Source organism: Lactuca sativa, chromosome 3 (genome assembly GCF_002870075.4).
Source record: "Lactuca sativa cultivar Salinas chromosome 3, Lsat_Salinas_v11, whole genome shotgun sequence".
Taxonomy (NCBI): domain Eukaryota; kingdom Viridiplantae; phylum Streptophyta; class Magnoliopsida; order Asterales; family Asteraceae; genus Lactuca; species Lactuca sativa.
In genome coordinates this window covers 62,616,086-62,633,416 of record NC_056625.2, presented here as the reverse complement: position 1 = coordinate 62,633,416, position 17,331 = coordinate 62,616,086, and the positions used below count along the sequence as shown (strand labels likewise).

General features: G+C 44.2%; 2 protein-coding genes across 2 annotated transcripts; both read right to left on the bottom strand.

The window, feature by feature from the left end:
* Nucleotides 1-1,565: 1,565 nt before the first annotated feature.
* On the bottom strand, nucleotides 1,566-2,485 carry LOC111884268 (peptidyl-prolyl cis-trans isomerase). The gene has a single exon (XM_023880581.3). The coding sequence runs from the start codon at nucleotides 2,256-2,258 to the stop codon at nucleotides 1,740-1,742; it is 519 nt and encodes a 172-aa protein (XP_023736349.1). The 5' UTR covers nucleotides 2,259-2,485; the 3' UTR covers nucleotides 1,566-1,739.
* Nucleotides 2,486-2,772: 287 nt separating this feature from the next.
* Nucleotides 2,773-5,509, bottom strand: LOC111884267 (proline-rich extensin-like protein EPR1). Its single transcript, XM_023880580.3, has 2 exons — nucleotides 5,258-5,509; nucleotides 2,773-4,845 (listed from the first exon to the last, which is right to left on the bottom strand). Exons 1-2 carry the CDS (start codon nucleotides 5,424-5,426, stop codon nucleotides 3,017-3,019), a joined length of 1,998 nt encoding a protein of 665 aa, XP_023736348.2. The 5' UTR covers nucleotides 5,427-5,509; the 3' UTR covers nucleotides 2,773-3,016.
* Between the last annotated feature and the right edge of the window lie 11,822 nt (nucleotides 5,510-17,331).

The window sequence follows — 17,331 nt, the reverse complement described above, 5'->3', positions numbered from 1 at the left end:
AAATAAACAAACTCCTATCACTTCTTGAGAAGGAATTTGAGCTTAAGGACCTCGGGCCACTAAAGTACTTCCTTGGAATCGAAGTAGCAAGATCTAAAAATGGAATCTCTATGTGTCAAAGAAAATATATTCTGGATCTTCTCACTAAAACTGGTATGTTGAGCTATAAGCCAGTAGACATACCAATAGAAGTAAATCACAAACTCTCTGGTTCATCAGAACAAGTCCCGACAAATAAAGAAAGGTACCAAAGGCTAGTCGGGAAGTTAATTTATTTATCTCATACAAGGCCGGATATTGCCTATGCAATAAGTGTAGTTAGCCGGTTTATGCAATCACCAAGTGAAGACCATATGAATGCAGTGTATCGAATTCTGAAGTACCTCAAGTCTTCTCCAGGAAAAGGCTTGTTTTTTGGAAAAAATAAAAATAAAGGCAATGGTGTATTTGGTTACTCAGATGCAGACTGGGCAAGAGATAGAAATGATGGAAAATCTACATCCGGTTACTTCACGTTTGTTGGCGGAAATCTCACTACCTGGCGAAGTAAAAAACAGAAGGTTGTGGCAAGGTCCAGTGCTGAGGCTGAATTTAGAGGGATGGTGCATGGTATTTGTGAGTTGCTTTGGATAAAAAGGATCCTGCGTGATCTTGGAATTGAACAAAGATTTTCAATGCAGTTGTATTGCGATAATGAAGCTACAGTGAAGATTGCAACCAATCCAGTGCAACATGATAGGACGAAGCATGTTGAGATTGACGACAGACATTTCATAAAGGATGATTTTGAAAGAAAGACTGTAGAACTTCCACATGTTGCCTCGAGTGACCAGCTAGCGGATATGCTAACTAAAGCGGTGTGTGGAAGATCATTCCATTGCTCTCTTAGCAAGCTGTGAATGTTTACATTCTCCATCTTAAGGGGGAGTGTTGGCGAGAGCAATTCTAGGAGAAGATAAGTCATACATTTGCAGATAATTGTTGTAGTTGTTCCAGATCCTATAGTTACGGCTAATTAGTTGTTAGTTTAGTAGAACTCTCTTGTATAAATGTATTCTCCTGTAACCTAATTTGTGCATATGAAGAACGGAAATTTCTTCCAACTATCTCTGGTATTCTTTTTCACACCCATACCGAGCAAATTGATACCCATAACGCATACACTTAAAGGGCGTCTAAACGCTCACTCACAACCTCGGCTTTGAAACTATCCAGCTCTTTGGAATCAGTTGTCATCATTGCTACAGCCTTCTTCTCCATTTGGTAAACAGCTTCCACTTTCTCTTGCTCAAGAAGAACAATCTTCTCCTATCATACGATTCAACTTAGCATTCTCCTTCTCAGCTAAGTCCAAATTACTAACCAGGACATGGTTACATTGATTTAAAGCGTGCCACTCCAAAGTCTGCGCCTCAGTTGCGAGAATATTTGCAGTGTTGATGATTTGGAATTGTCAAGAACATGTGGGAGGGTAATTCTGTCATGGTAACTTTTTTTTTTTAGATATATGAAAGCCATCATGGAATACAAAGGATTTGTACAAAATCTCTGGTCAAACAACGGAATTGGAAAACTTAATTTTATTTAGTACCAAGTAGTTCATATCATTAACCATCAACTTAGATATAAACCCTTAACACAACCAGTACAAAACCCTAGATAACACCACCATGATAGTCGATACGATGGACACAATTAAATCAAAATTGAGAAATTAAAAACAGGAAATAGATATGAATCTAAGAAAGTTGACCACAATCGGCAATAACGACGGGCTTAGAGGTGGTTCCGCTTCCGGATCCAACCTTCTCGATCGCCCTTACGACGTCCATTCCTTCAACAACCTCTCCGAACACGACGTGTTTTCCATCGAGCCACTCGGTTTTCTCCGTACAGATGAAGAACTGAGATCCGTTGGTATTCGGACCGGCATTGGCCATGGAGAGGATTCCCGGACCGGTGTGCTTCTTTTTGAAATTCTCGTCGGCGAATTTGTTACCATAGATGGACTCACCGCCGGTGCCGTTACCTCTGGTGAAATCACCGCCCTGGCACATGAAATTGGGGATCACACGGTGGAATGACGATCCTTTGTAATGCAGATTTTTGCCGGAAGTACCGGTTCCTTTCTCACCGGTGCAGAGTGCACGGAAGTTCTCTGCTGTTTTTGGAGTTGTGTCAGCGAACAGCTCCATCACAATCCTGCCGGCCGGTGAACCGCCGACGGTCATATCGAAGAAAACCCTAGGATTTGCCATTGTTGATTTTGCCCTTAATTACTTTCACCGCGTTTCTACACTTTTACACACAGTAAAAAACACAAGGTGTAATTATATAGTCGACTGTCACGGTAGATCAACTCAGCAAGTGAATCTCAATTGTTCGTATGGACACGTGGCAGCATCGTGCGGTTACCTTTATGTAGGAGGGGTTTGTTGAACTTGGATTGTATATTAGGACTTATTTACGATTTTGCCCTTTACGTATTATAATGCACGTGTTATAATATATATTTTCTTGTATATATTTGTAATTGGTGGTAGTTTACGTATTACTTCTAATTAGCTATATTACACTTTCTTCCCCAATTTTCAAGGCACAATTGAAAGTTTCAAGCTTTGGCCATCTCGAATTCTTCTCTATTGATCAAATTGCTACCGGATGTCATGGCTTTTGATAACTTCACAACTCTTATTGTTACGCAAGCAATCAACTAAAAGCAATAAAAAATGGCATTGAAAATTAACGAGAAAAAGGCTTACAATACACTCGTAGACACAACTTTAAATAATAACTTCTTTTAGTTAAAAAGTACAATTATTGATTCAATCGATACAATATAAATGCAAACTTGAAACTTTACAAAACCCATTGAATATCTTCACATGATACACATTCATGCACAAACGAAATCCTAATCGCTTTGCCGGATCTATCAATCTCTATGCATAATCTTCTCAAATTGTTTCCAATCATGAAGTCTTTATTTGTTTGTTGATAGCATGCAAAGTCTTAATTAAGGATGAGAGTACTTAGGAGGTAGGGAAGGAATGGGATGATGAAAATATTTTGGAGGAATGGTGGGCAAATGATGATGATTTCCTAGGATGGGGTGATGATGGAAATACTTTGGAGGAATGGTGGGCAAAGGAGGAAGCTTTGGGAGAGAAAATGGTGGGCAAGGTTTCTTTGGTGAAGGTGGGTCTATTACCGGAGGCAATGGTGATTTTGGTGTTGGATTGTAATCTGGAACAGGAGAAGGATTATAAACAGGCGGTTTTGGCTCCGGTTTGTAAACTGGAACTGGAGAAGGCTTGTAGACTGGCGGCTCTGGCTTAGGTTTGTAAATAGGAACGGGAGCAGGCTTGTAGACAGGTGGCTCTGGTTTTGGTTTTGGGTCACAAGGAGGCTTGACAACCGGTGGCTCTGGCTTTGGCTTGTAAACTGGAACAGGGGCAGGTTTGTAGACCGGTGGCTCAGGCTTTGGCTTATAAACTGGAACAGGGGAAGGTTTGTAGACTGGCGGCTTTGGCTTTGGTTTGTAAACTGGAACCGGAACCGGAGCTGGCTTGTAAACCGGTGGCTCTGGTTTTGGCTTGTAAACTGGAACCGGAGCCGGTTTGTAGACTGGCGGCTTTGGCTTTGGCTTGTAAACCGGAACTGGAGCAGGCTTGTAAACGGGTGGCTTTGGCTTTGGTTTGTAAACTGGAACGGGAGCAGGCTTATAAACAGGCGGTTTTGGTTTTGGCTTATAAACTGGAATGGGAGCAGGCTTGTAAACCGGAGGCTCTGGATTTGGCTTTGGTTTGTAAACTGGGATGGGAGAAGGCTTGTAGACTGGTGGCTTTGGCTTTGGCTTATAAACCGGAATGGGAGCAGGCTTGTAGACTGGAGGCTCTGGATTTGGCTTTGGCTTGTAAACTGGGACGGGAGCAGGCTTGTAGACTGGCGGCTTTGGCTTTGGCTTATAAACCGGAATGGGAGCAGGTTTGTAGACAGGTGGCTGTGGCTTTGGTTTTGGGTCACAAGGAGGCTTGACTACTGGTGGTTCTGGCTTTGGTGTTGGTGTGTAAACAGGAGGAGGATTGTAAACCGGAGGAGGATTGTAAACTGGTGGTGGTTCAACAACCGGAGGAGGATTGTATACTGGAACAGGGGGAGTCTCAACAACCGGAGGAGGATTGTATACTGGAACAGGGGGAGTCTCAACAACCGGAGGAGGATTGTATACTGGAACAGGGGGAGTCTCAACAACCGGAGGAGGATTGTATACTGGAACAGGGGGAGTCTCAACAACCGGAGGAGGATTGTATACTGGAACAGGGGGAGTCTCAACAACCGGAGGAGGATTGTATACTGGAACAGGGGGAGTCTCAACAACTGGTGGGTCATAAACAGGAGTAGGTGATGGTGTGTTTGGTGGAAATGGGAATGATGGATAAACCTTTGGTGGAAATTGAGGAAGAGGAAAATGGTGGCCAAACCATGGGTGCGTTTTGGGCAAAGGTGGCAGTGTTGGTAGAGGAGGATACTTAAAATAAGGCCAGAAGAATTTAGAAGTGCACACAGCTGATGAGAATTTAAGTTTTCCGACAGGTTGGAAGGTGTGTTTTTGGTCGGATTTTGACAGGAAAGTGATCTTGGTGGCTTCTAAACCATCATGAACTGCACATGGTTTATTTGCTGCATTGTGAAGTTGCGCATAACATTCTTCTGTCAACTTCCCATCTTTTAAGATCTCTTGAGGAAGAGAGATCTTGAAGTTCCCTTCACCATCGAGCTCTCCCACGCCTTTTGTTTTGAGCTTCCCGTTCTCAAGCTTGCAGTCAACCGTTACTTTAAGCCCTGAACAAAACCAAATATATACACTTTTACTATCATTTTATCTAATCAAATAAAGGGTTAAATGAAGTTAAAATCGTATTTTCATTAATTTGTTTATTATAAAACAATTTTCATTGTTATATGCTATAAGTAGATAGCTTTTTCAAAGTACTATGCTCTAATAAGAAAAGAAATTGGAAGTAGAATGCAGTAACCAGATGGAATTTTGAAAGGGAATGCATGCTTTAATAAGAAAAAAAAAATGAAACTACGATGCTACAATAGACAAATAAGTGAAACTAATTTTGCTATTTCTTGCATCTAGCACTTAATTTTACAAGTCCAATTGTTTGCCTCCATTGCATAACATTTTGATTCAGAAAAACATTAATTTGTACTGTAACTCTAGCAGCAATGAGTAATTAAAGAATACCTGATAAAGCATGGGTGCTCTTGATATTAATGTCCTTACAATCAGCACATTCTCCAATCCCAACTACCTCCACAACCTTGTCATAACCATAACAAAAATTCCCTGAAAAAACTAAAATCAGCAAGAATCCCAAAAGGGTTTCAGGCCTACAGACTGAATAAACCTGCATTACTTTATTATAGGCACATAAGAATATAAGATAGAGTGATAGGGTTTCTAAAAAAGTCTCAGTTTTGAGTGAGTACTTAGATCAGTTACTAGTAATGTGTATATATAATGAGTGTTGAGTACAGTTTGGCAATGGAGGCTGCTAGCTGCCGACATTGCTAAAGATATGAACAAGATCACATGAGAGTAAGGGACCCATATATGAATGAGGGATGAAGAAGAAATAAAAAAAAAATGTAATGTACCATTATTTTCATTGATTGAGCTCTCAACTGCACCACATCCTTAGCTTCGCTAACATGCAAATCAGTAAATGTGGCATCTTCACCTACTAAAAGCTTCTCATTAATACCTCAATTTTTTTTTCTTTTCTAAAGCTCATGTAGACTCTTTTCAAACAGTTGTCAACTTCGAAATGGTAGATCCAGAAACCCACCATGCATGGACTCCATAGCTGCGAGTATAGAGTTACAAAATTGGTAGTTGAAATTTTTAGGAAAAAAAAAATACAAATTTGATATATATTTCCTAAATCTTGTTAGACTTCTGCGGATCAAAATGATTGCATGGTTGGTTACAGATTTTGGTAATCTAAAGATTTTTTTTTTCTTTGGAAACCCTTTCAAAGGACTTTTAAGGTAGACAGGTTTTATCAAACAGTTAACAGGTATGTATGGTGCATTCAATCCACTGATAATAACTTTTTATCTAAAAAGGTTGTGAGTTCTTTGACAAAGATATCCTTGTTTAAGATAATTAATGTGATTGATCTCTAATCCTTTTTAAGGGTCGGTGTGACCTTTCAAATACTGTTAAGGGTTAAACTGTTAAAGAACCATGGTTGCAGAAGAGTTCTTATGTTGTTTCATGATTTTGGCAGTCTGTTAAAAGAAACTTATTCTTTGACCGCAGCTAGACATTTGACCAAACAGTTGGAAGCGACAACTTGAAAGAATGCATTAAACGGATACTTCGTTAACTCAATTATTTTGGGTATCCCACGTCTACATGTACACCATATTTTTTTCTTGGGGGGAGGGATGGATGGATAAAAGACTTAGAGTAAACGGTATGGGCCTCGACGAGGAGCAACGAGGATGAGGTGGCGGTCCTCGATGCGGTCGTAACGGGGGAACACCGCCCCCCCTACTCGTGGCATCTCGTCGTCCGGTTCTCGTTGCCATGGAAACAAAATGTAACGCACAAAAACTTAACCGTTGCCCATTTAGACCGTTTGATAATGGTCAAATTCAAAAAAAATTACTTTTTTACCAATATATATATATATATATATATATATATATATATATATATATATATATATATATATATATATATATATATATACTTTATTTCAAATTTGTATATATCTTTCTCTCATTCTCTCTATATCTTATACACATTTTTCATTAAAATTTCAAAAAATGGAGCAAAACCCAAACACCCCCCCCCCCCCCCACCCCTCCATCATCAAACCCAAACACAAACTCGCCTCTAGGATTTGCGGGGTATGAAAATTATTTCAACCTTTTGTCGTCTCAAGGTTCACCACAAATCCCATACCAAGGTGCCGCTTTCAATCCCGCTTTACCGCCACTGCAATTTCCCAACTCACCTTACGTTCAACAAAATCAATTTGGTCAAAACCCAAATTTACAACAAAATCTTTTCTCTACTTTTGGTTCGATGCAACAAACAACCAACCAACCATCGCCTACAACACAACCATCAGTTCAAGTGGAAGCGGGAAGTAATAAGAAAGAGAAAAGGAAAGGAAAATTAAAAGGAAAATCAATAGCAGTAGAAACAGAAAATACAGACGTTCCACAATGGTGGACACCGGAGGAGGAATACGCTTTTACGGCGGCTTGGTGTGCTACTTCAAAAGACGAACTTCGCGGAAATGGAATGAAAAAATGAGCTTATTGGGGGCGGTGCTCAACAAGTTTCACGCTATTTTAAAGAAAACCCGTATCGCAATAATGACATGTTGAGCAGCAAATGGGGTATGATAACAAAGCGGTGCAGCAAATTCAACGGTATTTACAACCTGTAACATCCCAAAAATACAGGCCAAAATTTTCATTTTTAATTACTTTATTTTAAAACCAACAGTGAAATAAAACATCTGTAATATTATGTCATGTCAAAACCAAAGTAGAAATAATCAAACATGTTATCATAAAACAATATCAGAGTGTAATCCCAAAGATCTCATGTGCGGAAAACCATAGTGTGATGCGCTGCGATCAAGCCGGCTCCTTCCTTTTGAAAACGAACTACCTGAAACCAAAACTGAAAACCGTAAGCACAAAGCTTAGTGAGTTCCCCCATCGTACCACATACCATACAATCACATATCATACATACTGCCAGACATTTCTGGGGTGCCCGACCTACCCGGTACGGCCTTTCTGGGGTGCCGACCTACCCATGCGGCCATTCTGGGGTGCCGTCCTACCCGTGTCAAGCCATTCTGGGGTGCTGACTACCCATGTCAAGCCATTCTGGGGTGCTAACTACCCGTGTCAAGCCATTCTGGGGTGCTGACTACCCTTCAGCCCTAACGACCGAACCTCGGGGACTATTTCACCCCCTTACTACTACTACTATCACATATCATAACATAACATATTATCAGACATATCTGGGGTGTCTGAACTACCCTTCAGTCCTAACAACCGAACTCGGGGACTACTCCCCTCCTACTACCTCTAACTCATATAACAGATCATGTTAGCATATAAACATAACATCACATACTGTCAGACGTATCTGGGTGTCTGACTACCCTTCGGTCCTAACAACCGAACTCTACTACTATCACATATAACATATCATGCTAGCATATAACATATCAGGTAGTAGCAAACCTAGATGATATCACAGAGACAATCATCTATCACACGTCTCCTACTGGTGGGTCGGCATTGTGGCCTTAGACCCACCGCTACTGGAAGGTAACTCACCTCACATTGCTGAAGTCCCGAAGACACAATCCCACACTTGCTGAAGTCCCGTAGACTCAACCCCAGCTGTTGGATGACAGATTCCCGATCTGTCAATATCAAAACATCACCCCAATTAATAATTGGGTCCCACTACATAACCATAAACACTTACTTTGGATAATAACATTACCCCAAGCTTGGCTTATTCAAGCCCAAGGCCCAATCCGTAGGCCTAAAGTTAACTAGGAATCAAAGCCCAACACATGGCCCAGTTTTCCAAATTGGGCCTAGGCCTATACATGGTCTCATTCTAAGGCCCAACATCATATACTCATTAAGGCCCAAACTGTGGCCCATCTATGGCCCAATTTTCCAAATTGGGCCCAAGCCCTTTACATGGGCCTTACCCTAGGCCCATTAAATTACTCTAGACCATTTAATAACCCAAATCATCAAGGCCCAATAGAAAGGCCCAACAATAAACCTAAGTGAAATTAGGGTTTCACATAAAATGATTATTAGGGTTAAGTTTCCTACTTAACCCATTAAGGGCTTAATCCATTAAGGACTTAATCCATTAAGTCCAATATTGATTAGATTCATTTCCGCCAATGATTACTATTCAATATTCCAAGTTATTAATAAGTCTCGTGTGTCTTGATTAATTCTTAAAGTTGGGGTTTCATTGGCATTAGGGTTTTCCAATCCAAAAACTAGCCCTTTTATCAATTTGTTGGGCTTGCCGGTCAATTAGGGCTTTATTGGGCCTATTAGGCCCACTAGAATATCATTAAGTCCATTAGGGTTTGCATTGGGTCAATTTAAGTCCATTAGACCCATTAGGGTTTTCACTAAGCCTGTTAGGCTTCATTGGGCCCATTAGGGTTTCTAGCACCCGAAACGAATCAATCACAAGATAAGCACACCGCCACCCGACACGGCGGCCGGTGGCGGCAGCCACCACCCTAAGGTGGTAGTTTTCAAGTTCCTTTCATTATTCCATTTTTTTGTTACAATTACAATGAAAATACCAAAGTAACACACCCACTAACTAGGCTAAACATACACACACATAACCACCTTGGTTGCCGGCGGTGGTGAGTGGTGGTTGTGGTGGATTTTCTCGTAAATTTCAACAAAGCAAAACACCCAAACACACCTGCTGCTAACGGAACTACAACCACACCCACCCATGCTTCGTTTTTCAAGCATCCATCCTGTAACGTCCCAAAATTCAAGACTAAAAATTTCTTTTAATAAAGTATCACTTAAGGTAAAATCATCATTTCAAAACATAAACAGAGTATTAGTTTTCAAAACACATGTTCATTATCAGAGTAAAACATTCCCAGGCTGACTAATCTATGGTGTGTGCCATGCGATCATCCCGAGCTCCATCATCCGCTACCGGAAGTACCTGAAACCAAATCTGAAAGCCGTAAGCACGAAGCTTAGTGAGTTCCCCAGATACCACATACCATACAAACCATTCATAGCCAAGAGCTATACATAACCGACTTATCCATAATCAAATAAGGTGCTATGTGCCAAACATAGTCTTGCCATTATGCCACGGGTCGCGCGTGGTCTTCCTGGTCAAGCCTGGGCCGCTCCCTGGGTCTTACAGACAAGTGCCAAGGGCCACCCCTTAGTCTTACAGACATGTGCCAAGGGCCACCCCCTGGTCTTTTATGCAAGTATCACAAAGACAACCGTATATACTACTCTACTTAGCTTAACAGCATACAGTGTGCCATAAGCCACCTCCTGGTCTTTCATATATAATAGCATACAATGCGCCAGGAGCCACCTCCTGGTCTTTCATACATATTGCCTAGGGCTAACCCCCGGGTCTTCCTGTCATCCATAATAACATACTGTGTGCCAGGAGCCACCCCCTGGTCTTTCATGCATATTGCCTAGGGCTAACCCCGGGTCTTCCTATCATACATAATAACATACTATGTGCCAGGAGCCGCCCCCTGGTCTTTCATGCATATTGCCTAGGGCTAACCCCCGGGTCTTCCTATCATACATAATAACATACTGTGTGCCAGGGGCCACCCCCTGGTCTTTCGTGCATATTCTAAATGGGTCGGCATTGGTGCCTTAGACCCATACAAACAGTGAGGAGACTCAACTCGCACTGCTGAACTCTGCTGATAATCCTCTGGCTGCTGACCGACAACTCTCTGAACTCCTGCTCCACTAGCTCCCCGAGCTACCAATATCAATGCAACCCTTAGTCTAACTATCTCCCGAAAGTCAACTAAGTCAACTCAAGTCAAAGTCAAAGTCCTGGTCAAAGTCAACCTTCTAGGTCAACCCTACTCGTCGAGCCACCCTACTGACTCGCCGAGTTCATAAGTCCAGAGTCCTTCCACTCGCGACTCTACTCGCCGAGTCAGTCCATGACTCGCCGAGTCTACCGATTTCCGAGTCCTGACTTGTCCAACTCACCGAGTCTCTAATCAACTCACTGATTCGAGTCTAAACTCGAAGGGTTTGGGGTTTCACAACTTGACTCGCCGAGTCCAAGAACAGACTCGCCGAGTTGTTCTTCCAACTCGCCGAGTTCATGCCCAACTTCATCCGACTCGACGAGCCGTTCATCCCACTCGTCGAGTTCCTCCTCATCTTCAAGCTGCTCGCCGAGTCCACTCAAAGGACTCGCCGAGTCCATCCGGTCCTTCATACATGCAGAGGACTTTTGAGTCATGCAGGGACCCAAATCTGTAGATCTATCCTTCCCAAGCCTATTCCCCACGTAAAGTTGGAAACTTTACGTGTAGAGAAGGAGATCTAAGAAAAATACACCATAAACTAGGGTTTAAGGCCAAAGGGCTTCAATATTGACTCAAGGGCTGATACTTTATGCTTCTCTAGTCCATAACACACTTGGATCTGAAGTAGCAACTCCAGATCCGGCTTCTAACTCGAATGGGTGTCAAACCATGGTTTAAAAGCCCCAAAACTCACAACCATGGAAGACCTAAAGGAGAGAGGGACGACTTATTACCTTCAATATCTCAGAAAGGCTCCACAAACTCCAGATCTATAGTCCCTTCTTGCTCCTCCAAGTTCCTTCTTCCTTCTCCAAGCTTAATGCACATTCCAAGGCAACAAATGGCTCAATCAAAGGTTATGACGGCTAGGGTTTGGTATCCAGGGCTGAAAAGGCAGTAAGGGAACCCTAGGAAGAAGATTAAGACGTTTATATAGGCTCCAAGTCCCGAATTTAGGGTTTTCCACGCACATACCAGACTCGCCGAGTCACCTTGGCCTACTCGCCGAGTCGGTCACTTACTCCTTGACCTGGATCCCGCTCGGACTCGCCGAGTCCCCCTTTGGACTCGCCGAGTCGACCCCTAAACTTAGGGTTTTCTTTCCTTTCTTGGACTTCAAAACTTTGGGTGTTACAACTCTCCCCCACTTAAATTAAACTTCGTCCTCGAAGTTTGCCATGGCCCACCGCCTGCGATCCGCCTTCAATACCCACCAATTATCCCAACACCAGTTGCATACCTTCGCTGGTCTTCGACCTGGTCATTCTGACTAACATAAACCTCACGGTTAAACCTTGGGTCAAACCTGACCCTAAACAACTCAGAAACACAACTTACTCAACCGATAATCCTTATGGTACTCATCGAGTACTGCACTGAACCTATAGGGGTTCACCCCTTCTTTCCGTGCGCAAATTTCTTGCCTTCCCAAGGCAAAGCTCCATTTCCAACCGTTTCCTCTGACACTGTGAAGGTCCTATCCTTCACCAACTCCATCACCCCCGCTATTCCCAGGACGGGTCATCACCGTCTGTAATCACTGACATTGCTCTCTGCCAGAACTTGGTGTCGAGCACCCCTCGACCAACTATCTGAATTTCACCATAGACTGCTTACCAGCACTGCTGCTGGCTGGAAATTTCTGTTATTCCTTATCTGCCTTCCGGATGAACTGAGACCACCATGGTCCCTACCGATCTACCAATATCTGGATTACTGGCTCCCACCGGTCGCTAGCCCCAACTCAACTCCTAGTCGCTCCCAGCGACTTTCGAAGAAACTTTACCAATAACCGCTCAATCCACTCTGCCACTAAATCATACACCTGACACATTCGCTCTAACGAGTAGGGACCGATGAATGCTACGGGCCACCCCATAGTCTTACAACACTTCTAGGCTGCCAGCCAAGCAAAGCTACGGGCCGCCCCGCAGTCTTGCTAAACCAGTGCTACGGGCCACACCGCAGCCTAACCGTACTCACATACGATTGCTGCGGGCCACACCGCAGTCTTGCTAATCTAATGCTACGGACCACACCGCAGTCTTACTAATCTAATGCTACGGACCATACTGCAGTCTTACTAATCTAATGCTACGGGCCACACCGCAGTCTTACTATACTTCCCTTACTATCTAGCCACTGGTGAATGCTACGGCCATCCGGTAGTCTGACAACATCTTCCCACACCGTCTAGCTGCTAGCGGATGCTACGGCTAACCCATAGTTGATTATACAGCACCACCGAGTACTCCCAAGTGGTACTCATGTCCCAAATGGAACTCCCAATCGATTCCTATGTAATTCACGACCAGAAATTTCGAGAATGAGGTCTCACAATTGGCAAGTGTTCCAAACTTCCAATTTACACTATCCTCCAATCATACAGTCACCTGAGCCATCTTTCTTCCTAACAGGAGAGCAAAACTTATCCTAGTTTCAAAACCCCTTCTACTCCCATAACCTGATTGTTTCTCCCCTACTTAGCCTCAGCTAAGTCTTTACTGCCTGCGAAAACCCGAAGATTTCCATTCCTTCCTTCCTTACAAGATAGGCATGATAACCACCATCGCCCTATCCCTGTTAGCGATCCGCCTCTAGCCCACTCCAACTACCGTATGATTACCGAATACTAGATGAACACCGCCCGCATCCCTGATGCTAAAAAAAATCATCTAAGCTCTGACTACTGTCCTTACAGTCCGAATAACTGGGCACAGACTCCTTGGTGATAAGCCACTTTCCTTGATGCTTCCAAAAGCCATCCCGAACGCCCAGATTAGAACCATCAAACCCCGATGATGGTGGCTGACCACTTCCCGAACCATTTTCAACCGTAACCGAGATGATACTGAACACTTCGAACCCGAAGTGAAAGATGACCTACACTAACTACTAATAGCTCCTGGTATGCAATTGGCATATGACAATTCCAAAATACAATCCAAATACAAGCAGAGAGACAAATCATACATAAAATCGCCTGAGTCCAGGGTAAAAACTTCCCTAATTCACCTAGGAATGAAAATAGCCATAGATACGTACCTGCAACATTTCTTCCTGTAATCCAGATCTTCCGCATCTGTCACTGCATGGCACTACCCTCTCGCCCATCCATAATCCTCATAGTCGCTGGGGCAGGCACACTCCCTGTTCCTCCCCTCATCATCGGGCAGTCGGTCCTCTTGTGGCCCACCTAATTGCAGTGAAAACATAATGGGCTTGCCCCCCGTGGGCAGTCCCTGCTGACGTGACCATCACTGCCACACTTGAGCAGCCGCAACCCCTGGAACGACACACTCCCTCGTGCGGTTTCCCGCACATGCTGCACTGACTTCGGCCCTGCCGACCCACTAATCGTTGATCCGAAGTCTTGGGTCTCTTCCCGGGACCCTCCAAAGTGAATGTCTGATCTGACTTCCTCTTCGCAATGTGCTCCAAGTCGATCTCCCTCTTCCTAGCTCTGGCAATCATAGAGTCTAGGGTCGGGCATGCCGAGAAGCTTACATGCTCCCGAATCTCCGCTCTCAACATGTCATGATAACGGGTCCTCTGCATCTCATCATCCCCTGCATACTATGGAACTAATAGGGCCCTTTCCCGAAACTTGGCGGTAATCTCCACCACCGACTCTGTCGTCTGTCTCACGTCTAGAAATTCTCTGGCCAGCTGCTGAAGCTCCACTGCCGGTGCAAACTCCGCCCTAAACCTGGTCACGAAGTCTGACCAGGTCATAGCCTCGACGACCAATGCTCCCAATGAGTCTCCAACTGACTCCCACCAATCCCTAGCTCTGTCTCTCAAACATGCCGCCGCAAAGCGGACCTTCGACCCATCCGGGCAGAAGCTCGTCAACTGTGCAGACTCAATGTCTGTGATCCATCTCCTGGCAGCAATGGGGTTCTTCACCCTGTGAAAATCCGGCGCTCCACACCTTCTGAAGTCCTTGAAGGACAGCATGCGCGTACTTGCCTGGCCAAACGCCAAATCACTCCTGAAAGCTCGTAGGCGATCCTCCATTAGCTCAATGATCCCCTCCTTGATCGACCCGAAAATGACCAGGGTCGCCTCAAGGATGCCTCTCGTAATCTCAGATGCGATGAACTCGCGCAACCCATCATCAACTGGTTCGGATCCCGCGCCCGAACCTGATCCTGAACCGGATCCTGACCCGCCCACTGGTCTCTCCCGCAATGTCACCATGCTGAAAATATAACACAGCCATTATCAGAATACTGATCACTGCTGCGAGGCCAAACGCACGCACTACCAGGTTCCCGGTCTTGTCTCGGCCCTTCCCGAATCGAGTACGGATCCTCTGCTTTCAGTAGTACGGGCCCATACTACCTTCCACATCTATCCGTACTTTCCTCAACAACTGTCTTGACTCCACCAGGTCCCTTTCTACTACTTCTGCTTCCAGCACTACCTCATCCTAGGTTGACCCTAAGGAAACCTTTGACTCAACTCAAACCAATCCTCAGCTGCTGAAGGCTTCCTCGCGATGCCAATTAGTCATCACCTGGATACCATCACATGTGACGAGGCTCAGATAATCCTTCGAGTAAAAGACTCGTCCCTACAATGGTTAGACTCAAACGAGAGCTGTGCAATAGGGCCAAGTCCAACACTCTGAGATTATTCAACCCTGATCACATGTGACGTGGCGTATCCACTTAATGGCTAACTCCCATCACTCAAAATCCCACAATGCACAAAGCAAGCAGCATTCAGACAAGGGGAAAATCTAACCACAACATACTCAAGCAATCATACACATATAGCAAAAATCTAAACTAGCATGCAACACAAACTCATAACTCAGGCATAACCTAAACAGGCTATCCTACTACTGTCTAATCAGCACTACTATGCAGCTCAAAAGCACAAATAACAGGCACATAAGGCATCATCCCTAGATCCTTAGTCCTATTCTAGCATGTTGTTCTATTAACTGATAATCAAAACATAAAGTTGTATGGGTATTTTGGGGTACTTACTTGAGCTCGGCTGATTGCATGCACCACACCTCTTTTCTCTTTTCAAAGTTCTTTTCTTTTTGAATTCTTTTTGCTTTTCTAAAATTGTTTTCTTCCTCAAAACTCTCTTTTACAAAACTGTCTTTTCATTTTGAAAACTCTTATACCAATCCCTCAGTTTGAGTTCAGACATGCTCGAGAGCATGTATGAATCCCTCAAACCAAGGCTCTGATACAACCTTGTAACGTCCCAAAATTCAAGACTAAAAATTTCTTTTAATAAAGTATCACTTAAGGTAAAATTATCATTTCAAAACATAAACAGAGTATTAGTTTTCAAAACACATGTTCATTATCAGAGTAAAACATTCCCAGGCTGACTAATCTATGGTGTGTGCCATGCGATCATCCCGAGCTCCATCATCCGCTACCGGAAGTACCTGAAACCAAAACTAAAAGGCGTAAGCACGAAGCTTAGTGAGTTCCCCAGATACCACATACCATACAAACCATTCATAGCCAAGAGCTATACATAACCGACTTATCCATAATCAAATAAGGTGCTATGTGCCAAACATAGTCTTGCCATTATGCCACGGGCCACGCGTGGTCTTCCTCGTCAAGCCTGGGCCACTCCCTGGGTCTTACAGACAAGTGCCAAGGGCCACCCCCTAGTCTTACAGACATGTGCCAAGGGCCACCCCCTGGTCTTTTATGCAAGTATCACAAAGACAACCGTACATACTACTATACTTAGCTAAACAACATACAGTGTGCCAGAAGCCACCTCCTGGTCTTTCATATATAATAGCATACAATGCGCCAGGAGCCACCTCCTGGTCTTTCATACATATTGCCTAGGGCTAACCCCCGGGTCTTCCTGTCATCCATAATAACATACTGTGTGCCAGGAGCCACCCCCTGGTCTTTCATGCATATTGCCTAGGGCTAACCCGCGGGTCTTCCTATCATACATAATAACATACTGTGTGCCAGGGGCCACCCCCTGGTCTTTCGTGCATATTCTAAATGGGCCGGCATTGGTGCCTTAGACCCATACAAACAGTGAGGAGACTCACCTCGCACTACTGAACTCTGCTGATAATCCTTTGGCTGCTGACCGACAGCTCTCTGAACTCCTGCTCCACTAGCTCCCTGAGCTACCAATATCAATGCAACCCTTAGTGTAACTATCTCCCGAAAGTCAAATAAGTCAACTCAGGTCAAAGTCAAAGTCCTGGTCAAAGTCAACCTTCCAGGTCAACTCTACTCGTCGAGTCACCCTACTGACTCGCCGAGTTCATAAGTCCAGAGTCCTTCCACTCGCGACTCTACTCGCCGAGTCAGTCCATGACTCGCCGAGCCTACCAATTTCCGAGTCCTGACCTGTCCAACTCACCGAGTCTCTAATCGACTCACTGGTTCGAGTCTAAACTCGAAGGGTTTGGGGTTTTGCGACTTGACTCGCTGAGTCCAAGAACAGACTCGCCGAGTCCAAGACAATCTTCATCCAACTCGCCGAGTTCATGCCCAACTTCATCCGACTCGACGAGCCGTTCATCCCACTCGTCGAGTTCCTCCTCATCTTCAAGCTGCTCGCCGAGTCCACTCAAAGGACTCGCCGAGTCCATCCGGTCCTTCATACATCAGAGGACTTTTGAGTCATGCAGGGACTCAAATATGTAGATCTA

Bases quoted from the DNA above. Each gene is read 5' to 3' on its own strand.
- LOC111884268 (XM_023880581.3), bottom strand. From the start codon at position 2,258: ATGGCAAATCCTAGGGTTTTCTTCGATATGACCGTCGGCGGTTCACCG.
- LOC111884267 (XM_023880580.3), bottom strand. From the start codon at position 5,426: ATGCAGGTTTATTCAGTCTGTAGGCCTGAAACCCTTTTGGGATTCTTG. The intron at 4,846-5,257 runs GTATTCTTTAAT...GGTTTTGTTCAG, and splicing joins GAGCACCCATGCTTTATCAG to GGCTTAAAGTAACGGTTGAC.